Source organism: Dasypus novemcinctus, chromosome 1, assembly GCF_030445035.2.
Source record: "Dasypus novemcinctus isolate mDasNov1 chromosome 1, mDasNov1.1.hap2, whole genome shotgun sequence".
NCBI lineage: Eukaryota > Metazoa > Chordata > Mammalia > Cingulata > Dasypodidae > Dasypus > Dasypus novemcinctus.
In genome coordinates this window covers 183,311,781-183,330,028 of record NC_080673.1, presented here as the reverse complement: position 1 = coordinate 183,330,028, position 18,248 = coordinate 183,311,781, and the positions used below count along the sequence as shown (strand labels likewise).

Genomic DNA, 18,248 nt, shown 5'->3' with positions numbered 1-18,248 from the left:
AAGAGAAACTGCAGAACTTGCTCGACGTCACCAAATTAGAAAGTTGTGCTCGGCATTCTGGCTCCAGAGTTTGTGCTCTTTACCACCACTTGACTCTTGAATGAAGATGATCACTTAATGCTGGAAAAACTTTTGTTTTGTGCTGTTTGTGTTGTAGATTGAGGAAATGCAATAGATTTATTTACTGTAGATTGACTGGACTCCATTATAGTATTTAAATTTAAGTTGCCTTGCCTTCAAGAAATCCTCTCAAAATCGTCATCTTAATATCCCAGCCACTTAAGTGTACGTGAACTCTCAAGCAAAAGTAGAACAAATAAAGATGCAAGATGCAATGTGTATGTTTTCCAGCATTTTTTGCTAAATTCAGACCTTAAGAGAATTCTGAACTTATTGATTCACTGTAACTACTGTTGATATCACTCTTCAACTTAAGGTTCTGTGAAAATATTCCCAGCATTGTCTAATAAGTGAATCACTATTTCTGTGAAGTTTGTTTTATTTATTTATATATATATATATTTTTTAATTTAATTTTTAAGGAGGTACCGGGATTAAACCTAGGACCTTATATGTGGGAAAACAGGTGCTCAATCACTTGAGCTACACTCACTCCCTGTAGTATTTTTTAATAACAGCTTTACTGGGATATAATTCACATTTCATTGCATAGGTATTTTACTTGTACTTATCAATAGCCTCTCTTTCCTTTAAGAAGTTTATATATATTTGTGATCATTTTAAGTCCTTATTATAGTGTTACAAAATAAGTTATTATGTTACCCTAGCTTTGTAGAGGCTATCAACCCAGAGAGGGTGAGCTGTGCAGAGAGGGTGAGTTGAGGCAGCAGGTATGAAAATCCCCCGGTGATGGTCTTTTAGTCTCTGAACTGTACATGTCAAAGGGAGCAGAATTATTGTCTTTCTGAAATATAGTTAGACCTAGAGTCTACTTTATATTGTAGAATTTTTTTGAGATGAGAGGGTCAAAGAAGCAAGTGTGTTTGATTATGACTGCACTTTACTTTTGTGATTTTACAGCTCGAAACCAATCTGTTGTACTCTTTCTTACCTGAAGTAACTCGGATGGCCAGAAAGTTTACTCACATTTCAGCTCTTTTACAGGTATTTATAGCTTGTTTTTTTGAATATTTATTATAAATTTCTAAAATCCAATAAATAAAAAACTTACAAAATTTAATTTTGTAAAGCTATCTGCGGTGGAGGTGTCTAGTCTGATAGATAATTTTATAATCCCCATGAAAGCAAGAAAAGGAAATTTAATTGAGAATATTCCCATCCAACCCTATTTACCACCTGCCAAAGAAAAAATTAATAGCTTAACTCTTTAAAAATAATCCCATAAATAAAATACCATTTTGGAATTTTAAAATTTTTCTCACAAAATACTATGGAAAAACAGTCATTGTGTCATTTGGCTTTTGTGTGAATAGATCCACTCCAAATCATCTCACAATTCTGTAGGTTGGTAGTTTGAGTTGGGCTCCTGTGGGCGGTACCGGGTGGTGCAGCTGTATTCAGCTTGCTGATCTCAGTGTCCATCATCCTCCAGCAAGCTAGCCCAGGCTTGTTCCCATGGTGATAGTGGCAGGCTTCTGAAGTGTGCAAACCTTTTAGGGTCCCAGACTCAGTGTTGCTTCTGCTGCATCCTATTGGTCAAGGCAAGACACTAGTTTCAAGACCTGGAGAAATTGACACTACCTCTTGATGGAAGGAGCTACAGAGAATTGTTTATCAGTCTCCCATAATCACTGAATGACTTGATGTCATTTCTGAAGATAAATATCTTTTTGAGAATCCTGTTTTAAAATTGAAAAGCTTACCAAACCGTCATTTTGATAGGTAGTGTTCATAAATCCTATCTTAGATATAAAAAGTTTGGGAATATTTATTTTAATAGATAAAGCCTTTATTTAAGAATGTTTTATTATAAAATACTAAGAATTACTAAATGTTTATTATAGTTAAGTGATTATTAAATGCTAGCTGTAGCTTTCTTTCTTAGGCTTAAGGGAGTTAAAAGAGTGATTGAAAGTAAATTCTGGATTCCTTTGAGATGACTGACTATAGGAAGCACATGTTTAATCATGTTAGCTTAAATTTTTTTTTACTATTTTCATTTTTTTTCTTGCTAATAGTACATAAATTTGTCACTAACATGTATGTGTGAAGCATGGGAAGAAATACTGATGCAGATGGATTCTCGTCTCACCAAGTTTGTACAGGTAACATAACTGAAGTTTCCCATGGAAAGACTTCAAGAATGCATGATGTCCGTATGCACTTTCTGAGGTACATGAGAACAAGAGGTCTGATTTGTAAAAGTCTAATTGAAGGTCATGATTTCTCTCAAATGACCAAGTCTAACCTCAAACTGTTCTCAAAAGTAGAATTCCTTCTCAGAGAGATTTGGAAAAACGTCTCTCTCCCTACTGACAGGGCCTAGGTAGGGACAGGGTTCTGGAGTAGAGCAGGTAGAGCTTGGGGGAGGAGGACAGGTGCTGGAATAGCTGACTGGCTGTCTTCCAGCCACTGATACACAGGTGATCAATTTAAATAGGGATGTGAGGGAAGGCAGGGGAACAGGGAGGGAGTTGTGTTGTTCCCGTAATTTCAAATATATATGCTTGTAGTTTATTAGCATATATATCGCCATTTTATTCATTTCTTCTAGGAAAAGAACACAACCACCTCAGTGCAAGATGAATTCATGCACCTGCTGTTGTGGGGGAAAGCAAGGTAATAAGCTCCTATTAGGTGCTTTCGCTTTTCTTCCTTTTTTTAAGGTAATTTTTTATTTAAAAATAATTCATATCCATTGTAAAAAATTTTAGAAAATATTGGTGAACAGAAAAAAAGGACTGTAAAAACGTCCCTTAATCCCATTACTCTCCAAAGCCACTATTACATTCATAATTTCTGTTAACAGTCCTAGATTTTCCTATGCACATATTTTTATATAAATGTGATTATTATATATACATATGTTTATGTATTGTATGTGTATACACACACATATTCGATTGCTTTTACATGAAAAAATATATATATAAAAGTTAAAAAACTTGTATGTGTCCAAATCTTTCTTCCCTTTATGGTATCTGCCTTTGCTATTGTTTCTAGAAATGCCTGGCCCAGTATTCAAAGATTGCGCTTTTTTATGGTTTATATTTTTCCCCTTTACATATTCCACATGTGATTTATTTGGTTTTATGTCCTAAAAGGCTAACTTCTTTTCTTCCTTGGTGTTTAGATAATTCCCCATTGTGCTTTATTGAGTATTAACCTTCTCCTTTCTGGTTTGAAATGTTGTTTTAGCATACAGTACATCCTCATTTGTGCTTTAATCTGTTCTGGACTTTGTTTTCTGTTCTTTGTTCTTTCCTTTGTGAGTACCACAAAGTCTTAATTTGGAGGGAGGGGCTATTTCTTTTTTTTTACTTTGTTTAGAAATCTTGTTTGTACTTTGAAATTTTGAAGTTGAGGTGATATATTCATGTTTTGAATAGATAAATGACTAAAAATATGTTATTTTTCATTGTAGTGCTGAACTTCAGACACTCTTAATGAACCAGTTAACAGTAAAGGTACAGTTCAAGTATCTATGAACACATTCTCATTTATTTATAAGAGAATGATATATAGTGTCCTAGTTGTATGCTAAATATATTTTCTTCTTTTAATTAGGGCTTAAAAAAGCTTGGCCAGTCTATAGAGTCATCATATTCCAGTATACAAAAATTGGTTATAAGTCACTTACAGAGGTATGCAGGTGATGTAGAATTTTCTGGTATTAAATCCACATGTACATGGAACCCTTGTACCATGGCATTGGTTTTCTTTTGCAACTTTCACTTCATCCTCTTTTTAGCCTTTTCTAGTTAGAATTGTTGATTGACATTTGAGGGGAATCAAGACTTAAAGAATCAGTAATGCTAATTTGGGTGTGTGAAATAATTTCTAACATCTTTAGCCCAGGCTAGGTCCTGTCTGGGCTTCTTTTCTCACCCAAACAGCCATGAGGTGTATTTTGAAATAGGACACATGCCCCTTTTTTGAGGTTGGGAAAGTATATCTGTTTGTGTATCATCCTATAGTTTACAAAGTGCATGATATTTTTTTAAAACTTAATACCATAGTAAGGTGTTGCTTATGATTATCCTCATTTTACACAAAAAACTAATATTCAAAATGGTTATATGACTGGCCCAATATTACTGTCAGAGCCAAAACTCCATCCCAGATCTTCACATCTCATGCTATTTCTGTCCACAGCTGCCTCAGTGAAACCATTTGCAAGTACATACTGAGTTTCCTACTTAAATTTTGAGAAATCCCTTTATGCTCTGAGTCCCTAGGCCCCAGCTACCATCACCTCACCCTTGGTCCACTGCAGTAGCTTCCTGACTGGTCTTCTCCAGGCCACATTGTGCCCCTCTGATGTATTCTTCACAGTGCATCTGAGCATGTTCCTCTCTCACAAACTTCCAGTGATTTCCCATTGCTCTTAGGACCAAGACCAGAATCCTTTGCATGGCTTTAGCATATCTGCCTCTCTGCTTTGCCCATACTGGTGTGGCCATTTAGTTTCTCAACTTCACATTTTGTGTACCACCCCAGGGTTTTTGTGTGTCCGTCTCCCTTTCTGGAATACTCCTCCCCTGCCCTTCACTTGCATTCTTCAGAGCAGCTTTCCCTAATGCCCCAGACCAGATCAGGCTTTTGTGTTGGACCTGCACCTTGTGCAGTTTCCTGCAAGGTTTTGCAGTACTTAGAGCAGCACACTGTATGGTTGTAGGGTTATGGCAGTCTCCCCCATTAGACTCTCAGAGCAACAAAGACCCTGTCGTTTGGTCAGCATTATGTTCCCAGTATCTAGCACAGTTCCTGACCGAAAGTTGATGCTTAATAAATATTTGTTGAATGGTTAAGATGTAGCTTTTGAGTGAACAAGATGATCATATAACAATTTTTAAATGTCGTGACTAATTGTGGAACATAATTTAATCCTCTTACAAAATTTACTCTGTGGGCCTATGTTCATCTTAGAAGTCATAATGACCAAATGATTCTGCTGCAGTTTTTAGAAATAGTTTTGAGAAATAACCATTTCTCATAGAAAGAAGATTAAAGTTACTTCTAGATTTTATTTTTTAAAATTTAGAAATTTTCAGGCAAAAGATAGTAGTAACCTGCCACTTTGATGATAGTAATGATACTCATTCATTTCTGCTCTGGTTTGATAGTGGCTCAGAGTCTTTATTATACCATTTGAGTGAATTGAAAGGAATGGCATCATGGAAGCAAAAATATGAACCTCTTGGACTAGATGCTTCAGGGATTGAAGGTAAAGGTAGTAATTTCATTTCTCAGTAGAATACCTTATTATAGTTTACTTATTTGACAAATGATATTTGCCTATTTTTTCCCTTTAGGTGCTATCACTGCTGTGGGTTCTTTCATACTCAAGGCAAATGAACTTCTTCAGTAAGTGTTGTGGATACCTGATATCGTTGACCTGAGAGTATCTTACTTTTTAACTTAAATAAGAACCCAGCAAGTTGTCATAATTGTCTTTAAATGAGTATTTTTATAGAAAATTTTATATCTTTATACGATTAAACCAATAGCACAGAGATCTTATAAAATGCTATTTTCCTGTCCCACCCATCCTCACTTCAGGTCCTCCATCCAGAGGGAATCATTTTAACTCTTATATCTGTTTCTTTAATCGGCTACCTCATTATTTCTAAATTAGATGATTATGTTGCCATTTCTTTTAATTATCAATTTTTTTAAATCGTTGTTTTTTCCTTCTGTTTGTTTTGATTTCTTAGACTCTATTTGGCTCTCCTTTTTCATTGTATTGTCTGCCTTTATCATATCCTTAAGCTCTTTCACTTTCTCAAATGTGGTATCATGTCCCAGGTATTCCTTTCTGTCCCATTCCATTCCATAGCCATCCATTCCCCAGTGTTAAACTGGACAGTTGTGCCTCAGATCTCCTGCTCAGCTGCCCTGCAGGGGTTTTTGTCAGGATTTCCAGGATTTCCTTTCCTTTTTGGTTTCTTAATCATTTTGCTAGAAAACATTCTCCAGTGACTTACTCATAAAACAGATGATGGAAGATAAACTTTGTGTCCTTTCTGTCTTTTCTCCTACCCTCACACTTGATTGATGATTTTGGCTGGGTATATGATTCTAAGGGGGAAATAATCTTTCACGGAACTTTGAAGGCATTGCTCCATTGTGTTCTGGCCTTTGGTTGCTAATGGAAGGTCTGGTGCCCTTCTATTCTCATTCCTCTATAGGGTATTTTTTTCCTCATCTCTGAAAGCTTTTTTCTTTATCCTTGATATGTTAAAATTGCACAATAGCATTTCTCATTGTGGGCCTTTTCATTCATTGTTAAAGAACCTTGTTTAGTGCTAGGGAATTCTGTGTTTTTATTCAGATAATTTCCTTTTCTTTTTCTTTTTAAACTAGACTTTTGTTATAGAAATATATTGGTCAGCTATTAGACTCCATGGGTTGATCTTCTTTGTCTCTTACATTTTTCATACTTGTCTTTTCTGTTTTCTGAGAAATGTTTTTGACTTTATTGTCCAATGCTTTCATTTTTTCAGTAGACTTTATTAAGTATTCAACTACGTTTCAAACACTGTTGAGGATGCTGAGAATATAGCAGTGAGCAAAAAGATAATCTTTGTCTTTGTAGAGCTTATATTCTAATGTGAGACAGACAATAAACAAATGTTTAGTTAAAATGTATGGTTTGTCAAATAATAAATAAAATAAAACAACAACAAAAAATATGTGGTATGTCAGATAGCAGTAGGTAGTGGTGAGAAAGTTCAAGCAGGGAAGAAGAACCTTGGTTATGCTAGCAGTGGTGGTTACAATTTTAAGTAGGTGGTCAGGAGACCTCCCTGAGAAGGTGAGTTGCAGAGTGACCAGGCAGGCGGGAGCAACCCCTTTGGCTACCTGGGGGTGGAAAGGATATCACATGGAAAGGCACTGAGTTTGCCTGGCATGTTTCAGGGACCTCAAAAGAGGCCACTGTAGCTAATGTAAAATGAATGAGTGAATGGGTAAGCATGAGAGGTGGGGAATGAATTGAGAGAGGTGATGTCCTCATAGAACCTGTAGGCAGGTGGAAGGACTTTGGCTTTCACTCATTTCGCTCCCTAATGAGAAGCCCTGGGGGAGTTATAAGCAGAGGTATGATGTGTGAGAGGACCAGATAGGACCTAAATTTTAAAAAGATCCTTCATGTGGCTTACTTAGTCTTGAGAATAATAGGAAGGCAAGGACAGAGGCAATAGTGACTTAATAAGTGGTCAGAATCTGGATATATTTTGAAAGTTGAAATAAGGTTGACTGAATGATTGGATGTTGCTGGTGAAATATGCGGCGGCTTGCTCAGTCAGTAGAGGTGGGGTCTGGCTGCGGACGAGGGGTCGGTCCAGCTCAGGACGAGGGGTCGGTCCCACTTGGGACGAGGGATCGGTCCCGCTTGGGACGAGGGGTCGGTCCGGCAGCAGACGAGGGGTCGGTCTCACGGGGGTTGCGCAGTTCGGCTGACGGGGTCGCCCGGCAAAGCCGGCGACGAAGGGGTCGCCCGGAGAAGCAGGCGACGAACTGGGGACAAGGGAGGCCAGGCCCTTGTCGGGGGCTCTCAGGACTGGAGGGCGCACGGCAGAAAAACTACCGCGGAGACAAGGTAAACACGCAAGTCCACTTTATTGAGGGAGAGGCAACAGTTTTATAGGGGCTGGGGAAGGCTGATTGGTCGAAGCCACGCCCTGTTCTGATTGGTTGCCGGAGAAAGGTCAGTGGGCGGTACTGGACGGGGGAGGGGTGGTGGTTAGGGATTGGCTGTCGCTGTTGCTGGGGGAAGGGGCAGGGTTTAGTGATTGGTGGCTGCTGTTGCTGGGGTAGAGGGCAGACTTGAGTTTCCCGCCCACGCCTGGCTGTTGCTGCTGTCGGGGGGAGGGAAAAGGGCAGACTGGATTTTTCTGCCCACGCCTGGCTGTTGCTGCTGTCGGGGGAGGGGAAAAGGGCAGACTGGATTTTTCCGCCCTGCGCCTGCGCAGGGAGAAAGAAGAAGAAGGGTGCCGCCCCACAAGGCATCGTGTGGCGCCATCCGGGAGGAGGGGCGGCCGCGGAAGCATGGCTGCCGAGAAGGGGAGACCCGAGGGCACTCTGCGCCCATGCCGAGCTCCCGTCAGGGGTGGCAGTGAGTCCGACCAGCCACCCTATTATGGGGGCAGCGGCTTGGCCTGCCGCGGCTGCTCCCCCACCAGGCCAGCAAACCACACTTCAGCCCGAGCGGTGACCACAGAAATAAATGAGTTTTAGACTTGACATTTACTGAAAAGGGGAAGACTGGCACGCGTGTGTGTGTGTGTGTGTGTGCGTGTGAAGATTCTGGAATTTTTTTTTTTTTTTTAAAGATTTATTTATTTAATTTCCCCCCTCCCCTGGTTGTCTGTTCTTGGTGTCTATTTGCTGCGTCTTGTTTCTTTGTCCGCTTCTGTTGTCGTCAGCGGCACGGGAAGTGTGGGCAGCGCCATTCCTCGGCAGGCTGCACTTTCTTTTCACGCTGGGCGGCTTCCTCACGGGCACACTCCTTGCGCGTGGGGCTCCTCCACGCGGGGGACACCCTTGCGTGACAGGGCACTCCTTGCGCGCATCAGCACTGCACATGGCCAGCTCCACACGGGTCAAGGAGGCCCGGGGTTTGAACCGTGGACCTCCCATATGGTAGACGGACGCCCTAACCACTGGGCCAAAGTCCGTTTCCCAAGATTCTGGAATTAATTTGCAGGTGTTCACTTCTAAATATTTTTTATATGTTAATGAAATAGGAAATAGTCTGTCATCAGCTGAAAGTAAGGTTGGGGAGGAGGTGATGGAGGTTTAGAGTGAGAGGGAGAGAGAAGGGACCCGCAGCACACAGCAGGGTTGCCAGCAGAGCTGGGGGCCCACGGTGAGTGCCCATGGGGGTGTTAACGATGAGAGCAGCCAGCATGGCTGTGTGGGTTTCTCCAGTCAGGGTCTGCTGCAGGGGCTCAACAGTTAGATGTCCTGGGCTTGGCAAGTGTAACGAAACCAGAGAGGGGCATGTGAGTTGAAGCAAGGGTCTGATTAAAACAGAGAACCTGGAGTCTGATCTGGTTGACAGAAGTGAGGACATGGGAGGGAGTTTGTGAGAGAAAGTTAGAGGGTGGTAGAATCCACACTCAGCATGTTCCAGTGGGGCGAATGCCAGGTTGCTGGAGAGAGGATGCTGGAAATACAGAAAGTGGGATACCTGCAAATGAGATTTGGGAAAGTTGAAGTTGGTAATGATAAGATCTGGGCTGTGAATTTAGGGATAAGTAATTAAGGTAGCGCCTCAGTTTGACAAATAACAACAAACTGTCTTTGGCTTCAACAACAAGAATTTATTGGCTGGCAGTTTTGAGGGTAGGCGGCTTTTTTCCTCCTGGGGTTGGCAGTGTGCTCCTCATGTTGGCTTGTGCAGTCCTTGGGGTCCTTGTCCTGTCCGTTCTCTTCTGGGTTCCCACTGACTTCCTGCTCCTTGCTGTGGCCTCCTTAGGGGCCTCCAGTAATCTGGATTACTCATTCAATCAGCCTTTTTTATTTTTTAAGGAGCTCCCAGAAATTGAACCTGGGACTTCAGGCTTGGGAAGCAGGTACTCAACCACTGAGCTACACGCGTTCCCCAAATGAGCCATGTTTTAAAATAACATTTCCAGAGGTCCTTTTTACAACTGGTTCACACCCACAAGAAGGCAGATTAAAATTAAGAACATGGTTTTTTTTTTTGGTGGTGGGGATACATAACTCAGTCTACCAAAGTTAAGGTGGAAGACAATATTAATGAACTGACCGAACCACCTATTGAATTTTCTATTATGGCAATCCAGTCATTTAATTTCAAAAAGCTTTTTTTTGTTTCTTTACTGTCTTGCCAATGCTGTGCCCTTGTTTTGTGGATGTAACTCTTCTCCAGTATCTCTGAGGATATTAATTAGGTATTTTTAAGATCTCTCTTACGCCCTGAATTATCTTTGCTTCATGGACCACTTTTCTGTTTATCTTGTTCTCTTGTTACAGGCTTTTTTTTTTCCAACAACACCATCTTTATTCAAAAATATATATCTATGAGACATTTCAATTACAGGCTTTCTTGAGATGCTCTGATGCTTTCCTGTTTATTCATATTTAGTTTTCCCCTTATCTCCAGCCCACACATCATCTTAGTGCCTCTGTTGAACTTGACATTCTAAGATCTGAGCATTCCTGGGGTTCTCCAGGGTGGCGGCTCCTTCCTGCCCTCTGTCCACCTTCTGGCAGATGACTTCCTCCGCTGAGCTCTGTCAGTTTCCAGACCTCCCTTGACTCTTGGCATTTCTGAAATTTATTTTCATCTCATTTCTCCTTTCTCTGTTGTTATCATGGGTTTATACACATGCCCCCCTTCCCCATCCACTGTCATTTTAAGGGAATCTTGGAAGGTGGAGACTATAGACACTATATTCAGAAGAGAAATGAGATTACTTGTCCCATATGTTGAGTTATGTTTTGATTCACCGAGTAAATATAAACTATTAAGCTCTTTATGAACACCTTTGAATATGAATGAAAGATAGTTTACTTTCCCATTCCTTTGAGCTAAGTAGACTATAGCATTATTGTTACAGTTTATAGCATTATTATTGTAGGTTACAAATGGAGGAAATGAAGCAGAGAGAATTTTAATGTTGCATGGGTAAGGGTGGAGGATCAAGAGAAAGGACTCAAAGGAATTTCTCAGGCCAATGGAAATGGTCTCTGACTTGATTGTGGTGGTGGCTACATGTCTGTATAAACTCATCAAAGTTCTTCAAATTACATACTTGCAATGGGTACCTTTAATTTTATGTAAATTGCACCTCCATAAAGTTTATTTTAAAAGATGAGTGCTGGTGGGGAGTGGATGTAGCTCAGTGGTTGAGCGCCTGCTTCCCATGTATGAAGTCCTGGGTTCAATCTTTGGTACCTTTAAAAAAAAAAAAATAGGAAGGTAGTGATAAATATGGCGAAAATATTTAAATAGAGTTTATGTATGCCAAATTAGTATTCAGGTAAACTCGTAAAGTGATGAGTTTTTGTTTTTGTTTTTTCATTTTTACTGCAAGGGAGTTTTGACCATATTGCTTGGTAACATAAGAGATGTCACTGTTTTCTTTCAAGTGTTCTACTCTGTTCAGAAAGGTTAATGGTACCGACCTGCCTCTCCAGTAGTATTGTAAGACTTCATGTTTGGACAGGGTTTTGAGATTTAGTAATGAAGAGGGCAGATATTATTTGCTTAGAATAAATATCTTTAGATGTGACCTTAAAGAGATTTAAAAAAATTTTATGCATCTCTATATTCAGAGAACGTTTCATCAAAATGAAGATGACTTCCATTTGTAAGACTAATTTTGGGGAGTACCTTTGCCCAGGGAAATTTAGTTTTTGAGATCTCATTAGCTATTGTAAGGATCAAAAGTCAACTTCCAAAAATAATGTTCTTTAATGTCAGTGGTAGTGACATAGTACAAATTTATAATAGTGGTTTTCTGTTTGGGTTGATGGTTTATTTTTCCTTACTGACCAGTGAGCATTTTTTTAAAAACTGCAAATGCTGAAAATGTTGTTTTCCTGATATCTTTTATTTGCAAAGTTAGAAAAGGATTTCACACTTTACTGAATGCTAGGAAAGAATATTACGCAATTTGTGGCAAGGCTGTTATAACCAGTTAGAATCTGAGTTATTTGCTGTATTTTTTAAAAGAATCAGGATTTGCTCTTTCAAAATTTTATTTTTAGGTGTGTGTTTGATTTTGTAAAAACTGCTATTCTAAAGGTTTAAAGGTCATCCAGATAGGATAAAATATAAAAGTGAGGATTCTTACATTCCATGACAATTGAGCAGTGATACATAAATCTCACACAATAATTTTGTTTTCTGATTCCTTCTATTTTTATCTTTTTAGAGTTATAGATAGTAGCATGAAAAACTTCAAAGCATTTTTTCGGTGGCTGTATGTGGGTAAGTTAATGGAATGAGACATTTCTGTTATTCTAACACCTTTTAAAAACCGGTGGGAGTATCATCTTAGAATGGTTCAGTTGCTCTAGTAAAATTTCAAATACCTATAAAAGTTGAGAGAATAGTGTGATGAACTCCCTGTACCCTTCACCAGCTTTAGCAGTTATCAACCTATCCCTACCTCCCTGCAGATATATTGAAGCTATCTTGTAGTACTTATTGCCTCCATCACTCACTGATAGTTCATCCTTTTCTACCTTGTAATGTCTCTGTGGATTAAATATCTTTGAATCCCTGCTATGTGGTGAGCCCTGTTAGATTTAAAAGGGAAAAAATAAGCCTCTGCTCTTGAGTGGCTTATCTACTGTTTTAAACTTTGGTCTTCTGTCTCTAGCTCAACATTGCCCAGTAGAGTAGCCACTAGGCACATGTGGCTGTCAAAATTTAAATTAATTAAAAGTAAATAAAATTATAAACTGAGTTCCAAAGTCATACTAGGCATAGTTGAAGTGCCCAGTGGCCAGATGTGGCTAGTGGCCAGCACATGGGACTGTGATGTTCCAGCTGGGTAGAGCACAGGCTACTGTGGGCGAGGGCCTAGACCGATAGATTGCTTGTGTCTCCATAGCGCCTTTGCACTGGGGTGAGTAGTTAAGTGTTTATTGAAAGGTTGTATCACATGTTTTAATCACTTTTTGGTGTGTGCATCTTTTATTTAAGTCCATTTTCACTGCTGTTTTTGTGACCTGTTAATATCCTTGAAATAATCTAGAATTCATTTTCCTCCAACATAGGCAAGATTCAGTTTTAAGTAGCATTTTTTCCATATTTGTTAAAATTTTAATGAGTGAAATGAACGATAAATTCCCTGTAATGTGTTAATATCCTTTCAGTAAATAGCCATGTTTTCAGTTTTCATGTTATAAAAGCAAACTTCATGTTTATTGACCTAATATAATTGCTTTTGCTTAAAAACTTGATGTGATCTACAAATGTTGATATTTGAACATTTTCGATTTTTTCAAAACTACCAGCACTAGCCAGAATGGGGAGCCAGAGTGTTTATTAGGCCAGCCTATTTGAGAGTTGTTAATTACAGCAAAGAGTCTTGCAATATCACAACTGAATGAGACCTTAGAAATCATTTTCCTTTACAGAAGAAGTAGTTTTGTTTTACTTACAATTATTGGAGGTAATTTAGGCAGCTTCTATTCTTAATATTCTTAATATTCTTATTTGAATGTCCTAACTGTAATAAGAAGCAGAATTAGAAGAGAAACAAAATACTGTTCATGCTTTTGTTAGAGGATGGCATTGTGGAATGGATACTGAATTGGAGAATTGGAGACCTAATTGCAATTCCAACTTTGCCAAATGTTAGCTGTATAGCCTTGGTTTTCTCTTTTGTAAAATGTAACCTCTATGAGGGCAGTAACTTTTTTCCTTCATATTACTGTATTCCTAGCACCTGTAGTATACTCGATAAATATTTCTTAGATAGATGAATGGAGGAGTTGAACTGGATTATGGCAGGTTTTTGAGATAAGCTAGATATTCAAATTAATTAGAAACAGTTTTAAAATAGTCTGCATTAGCAGAAGTATGTCCAACATGCTTCTTACTGACACTATAAAGAAGCATATTCCAGCACTGCAGAAGGACATGCAGCATACTTATTCCTGACCCAGATGGACAGCATACAAAAACTACTGATGAAGACAACCCTATGAAAGGAAAGAGTCAACCATAGATATTAAAGAAAAATATGGAAATTCGCATATATGTAAGTGTGTGTATACACATAAAGATCAGTGCAGATGTCTGCGTAGGGAAAAAAAAGCCTAAGTGAGGTAAACCTCTCTCGGTATTCTGAGGCTTTGGGAAAAAATCACTTGCATATTTTAAGGGAGGAAACATCAGTAGGTTTGAAGGAAAAACCCATGTACACAAAATCTTAGCACAGGACAGCAGATAAATTTGTCTGGAGTGGCAGCTTCTTGAATTTAAGGAGAAAAAGAAAGAATAGTCTAGAATGGTTAGGCTAACAGTTTTAAACCTGAAAAATCAAATTTAGGCTCTTTACCCTTGAGTTTTCAAAAGAAAAATAAGTTTTCCTTGGAGAAAGTAAAAATATTACAAATATCTTACCCTATTAGGTGCTGTTTCAAATCGAAGGTTTAGTCTTGAGTGAAACTAAATCTTTAGTCTTTGGAAATGCATTTATAATTACAATTTTATTTGTAGTTTTCTTTAAAGAATGTCTTAACTCTGTATTTCCAGCAATGTTGAGAATGACAGAAGACCATGTGCTTCCTGAGCTAAATAAGGTAATATATTTTCCTCATGTGCTGATACTACTCTGATTCAGCTCAAGTTTGGTGATTATTTTGGTACTCTTAAGCAAGTAATAGATTACTTGACAGGTTGTCAGACCCATAAATATTAGACATATCTTAGCCTTTCTGTAAGGCAGGGGTTCTTAACCTTCTTTGTTCCATGGACCCCTTTGCCAGTCAGGTGAAAACCATGGACCCTTTACTAAGTCCACACTATACTGTGCATTACTTAATAAATATATCACACCCACACCAACACATCCCCACAAAAATAATATCTTTTTGAATTTCAATTCAAGCTCACAGACCCCTTGTTAAGAACCCCTGCTATATGGTTTCATAGTCTATAATGTACTTTCTAAAATTTTAGGTGTATTTTTATTTATGTTGAAAATCTAGTGCTTAGATATAGTACCTGTGTTAATGTCTCATGAGCAAGAGTTTCCTTCTGACCGTAAGGATTGTGACAAGTGGCAGCAGTGGAATGTAGTCTCTTTCCAGGGAGTTAGTACGTACAGACCAGAGCAAAATTGCTACTTGACTCCTGTGGCATGCTCCTCCTCAGCCCCTCAAATTGTCTCATTCAGGTAGATTCTGTAATTTTGAGACTGAGAAAATGGCGAGTACTAAAATGAGGCTTTGTGAACTGGATGACTAAGAGATCTGCAGACAGCAAGCAAGCGGCAAGGGAGGAGGGGAAATAAATAAGTACAGACACAGAAGAACACACGGCAAATGGACACAGAGAGCAGACAGCACGCAATAAGCCTCGGTGGAGGGGGATTAAAAAAAAAGTCACATTCATTATTACTTCGTATTTCTTTTATTGGGAAGATTTCTTTTATCTTGATTTTTTCTTTTTGCTTGTTTTTGATAGATGACTCAAAAAGATATCACATTTGTTGCTGACTTTCTTACTGAACATTTCAATGAGGTAGGAAATTGGCATGTTTATAATGCTGTTTTTTCTGAAAGTAACTGATAAACCGGGGTAATGGTAAGAAATAATCAACCTTAATTGAACTTAATAACCATCCTTAGCAATTATGTTTTTTAAATTATTGAACTAATTAATGGCAATGTTTATTAATTTAAAGGCTTTAATTTGAACTTTTGTTTGCATGTCTTACAATCCAAAAAAGTAAAGAGTATCTGCTACTAACACCTATCTTAAAAAATACAGTTTTTAATTTAAAGTTAAAGTTTTTTCTTTTTTGTTTGTGAGTTGACTTAAGAATTAAACTATGTTTATTCTTTCTAGGCTCCAGACCTTTATAACCGAAAAGGCAAATACTTTAATGTTGAAAAAGTTGGTCAGGTATGGTCTTTGGATTGAACTTAGTTATTATTATTTTTTTTATTTTTAAGAACTAACTTTAAAACTTTAGAAGTGTTAATCTTTATTATCCAAAGTTTAGAGGGATACCATGCCAAGTTATATAGAAGCCCTGCCCCCTCAACAAAAATTAACCAAAGAGCAGCAGGATTTAAATTTGTGGGTCTCAGAACCCCTTTACATTTTTAATTATTGATGATTCCAAAGAGTTCTTATTTATGTGGGTTCCATTTATCAATGGTAGATATTAATATATATTAGAAATTGAACAATAAAAAATGTTGATTTCTTAATTCATTTACAAATAACAGTAAACCCAATTACCATTACATGAAAACAGAACTATTTTTAATGAAAAACAGCTACATTTTACAAAACAAAATAAATTTACTAAAGTGTGTCATTGTTTGATGTCCCACTTAATAGAAGACAGCTGTATTCTCATATCTACTTCTGGATTCAATCATATGTGGTATGTTGTTTGGGTTAATGTGTGTAAAGAAAATTGACCTCACAGAAATGTGTTGGTGGAGAAGGGAGGAGTATTTTAATAGCGCTTCCGATAATTGTGGGAAGCCTTGGTTACTACACCAAATTCTGACAAGTGATAGGTTCTTAAAAGTTAGTTGTAAAGTATTATCAAAAAGTGTATCAGTGGACAACCAGCAAGATGGTGACAGAGTAAGGAGCTCCTAGAGTCAGCTCCTGCTGCGGGATAGTTAGTAAATACCCAAGGCTATCTAAAGCACCAGTTTGGGGGCTCCAGGAGACCAGAAGAACATCCTACAACATCCTTGAAGGACTGGAAGAAGGAGACTGCTCATCTGCAGAGAAGATTTGTAAGTAGAGCACTCCATGCCATGGAGGCCGATGCCTGTCCTTCACTGGAGGCACAGGTCGCCTCGGGAGTTACTCCATGGCTGGAATTGGAAGCTCCACTTCCCATAAATGGGGGAAGAAGAGACGGTTGGGCACCAGCTTCAGCTGCTGATTAGTACATTTGGTGGGCTCAAGTATAATCCCAAGAACAGCTAAAGTTTGAACCTCTCCAAGTCAGAAGGAGGCTGGTAGCCGCCATCTTAACTCCACACCTGGCACGAGGGGAAGCGGGGCAGACTGAAAATCACAGTGCTGGGAAGGACCAGCTTTTTCCATCCAGACCAGACTGCAGCTCTAGCATAAGCCCCAGCCCCACCTCTGGCAGGGAGGAGGCTGGGGAGACATGCCTCAGCCTCTCCAGGACACTACAGGCCATGCCTCAGAGGCCGGTGATCATCCTCCTTTGGCAGTGCAAGCCACCCCAGCAGCTATTCTGTGGCTGGAATTGGAAGCTCCATTTCCCAGAAATGGGAGGAAGAGATGATTGGCCACTGATTTCAGCTACTGATTGGTAAATGCAGCTGGGTAAAGTATAACCCTAAGAACAGCTAAAGTTTAAACCTGTCCAAGTCATAAAGAGGCTGGTAGCAGCCATTTAAATCTACCCCCACCATGAGGGGAAGCCAGGCTGACTGAAAATCAAAGTGACAGTAGAGACAAGTTTCTTTCACCGAGATCGGCCTGTATCCCTAGCCTAGGCTTCAGCCCCACCTCTGGCAGGGAGAAAGTTGGTGGGCCCTGCACCATCCTACCCAGATAACTGCAGGTACGTTTGGCAGGCACAGAATGAATAATTGTAAGTCTACTGGGGCAACTGCAATCATCTTGGACCTGCTCTACATAGATTGCTGCTCACCCCAGTAGCTCCATTCCTGCCCCAGGCAGGGGAGAAAGGGCGTGAAGCTTCATCAGTCTTTGGGCAATGACAGCATAGGCCTACATGACTTGGATTATTCCACACAGCTGTGATTCTGTCCCTACTCCTGGTAAAGGAGAAAGTTGGGAGAAGTTTCATCAGTCCCTGGGGCAATTAGGGCAGCTTGAGCCTCCACAGCTTACAGCAACAACTACATCCTTGGCTCCTACTGCACAACCAGCGAGGGAGAAAGGGCAGGAAGCTCTAAACTAAAGAGAGTAACTGCCCTCATAATAAATATTCTAGTAAGCCAGATGCCAAAACACCAACAAAAAATTACAACCCACACCAAGAAACAGAAAGATATGGCCCAGTTAAAGGAACAAGATAAGCCTCCAGATGACTTAAAGGAGTTGAGACAACTAATCATAGATATTCAAACAAATCCCCTTAATAAATTCAGTGAGATGTTTGAAGAGATTAAGGATATTAAGACATTGGATGAACAGAAAGAATTTGAAAGCATACTTAGAAAATAGATCTTGAGGAGCCAGTGGTCATGCAGGCTGATGGTGGTGGCAAGACTTGGGCGTCTGGCAGACATCTGCCACCAGATGAGTGCACACCTTCGGGGCCTGGGCAGGTAGAGGGCGACGAGGTGTTGTGTCACAGGGCCCAAGCAGGGCGGTGGCGGAGACTGTGAGGAAGAATCAGGCTCCCAGGGGTGCTGAC

At 39.5% G+C, this 18,248-nt stretch overlaps 1 protein-coding gene across 1 annotated transcript in view; it reads left to right on the top strand.

The window, feature by feature from the left end:
• Positions 1-18,248, top strand: part of ANAPC4 (anaphase promoting complex subunit 4) — a 40,962-nt gene that overhangs the window by 10,408 nt on the left and 12,306 nt on the right. The window contains exons 10-20 of the mRNA XM_058300200.2: positions 1,042-1,125; positions 2,160-2,246; positions 2,696-2,760; positions 3,566-3,608; positions 3,709-3,785; positions 5,268-5,368; positions 5,457-5,508; positions 12,054-12,109; positions 14,390-14,436; positions 15,323-15,379; positions 15,707-15,763. Of these exons, the coding sequence (XP_058156183.1) occupies positions 1,042-1,125; positions 2,160-2,246; positions 2,696-2,760; positions 3,566-3,608; positions 3,709-3,785; positions 5,268-5,368; positions 5,457-5,508; positions 12,054-12,109; positions 14,390-14,436; positions 15,323-15,379; positions 15,707-15,763 (726 nt within the window). The remainder of the gene's footprint in view (positions 1-1,041; positions 1,126-2,159; positions 2,247-2,695; positions 2,761-3,565; positions 3,609-3,708; positions 3,786-5,267; positions 5,369-5,456; positions 5,509-12,053; positions 12,110-14,389; positions 14,437-15,322; positions 15,380-15,706; positions 15,764-18,248) is intronic.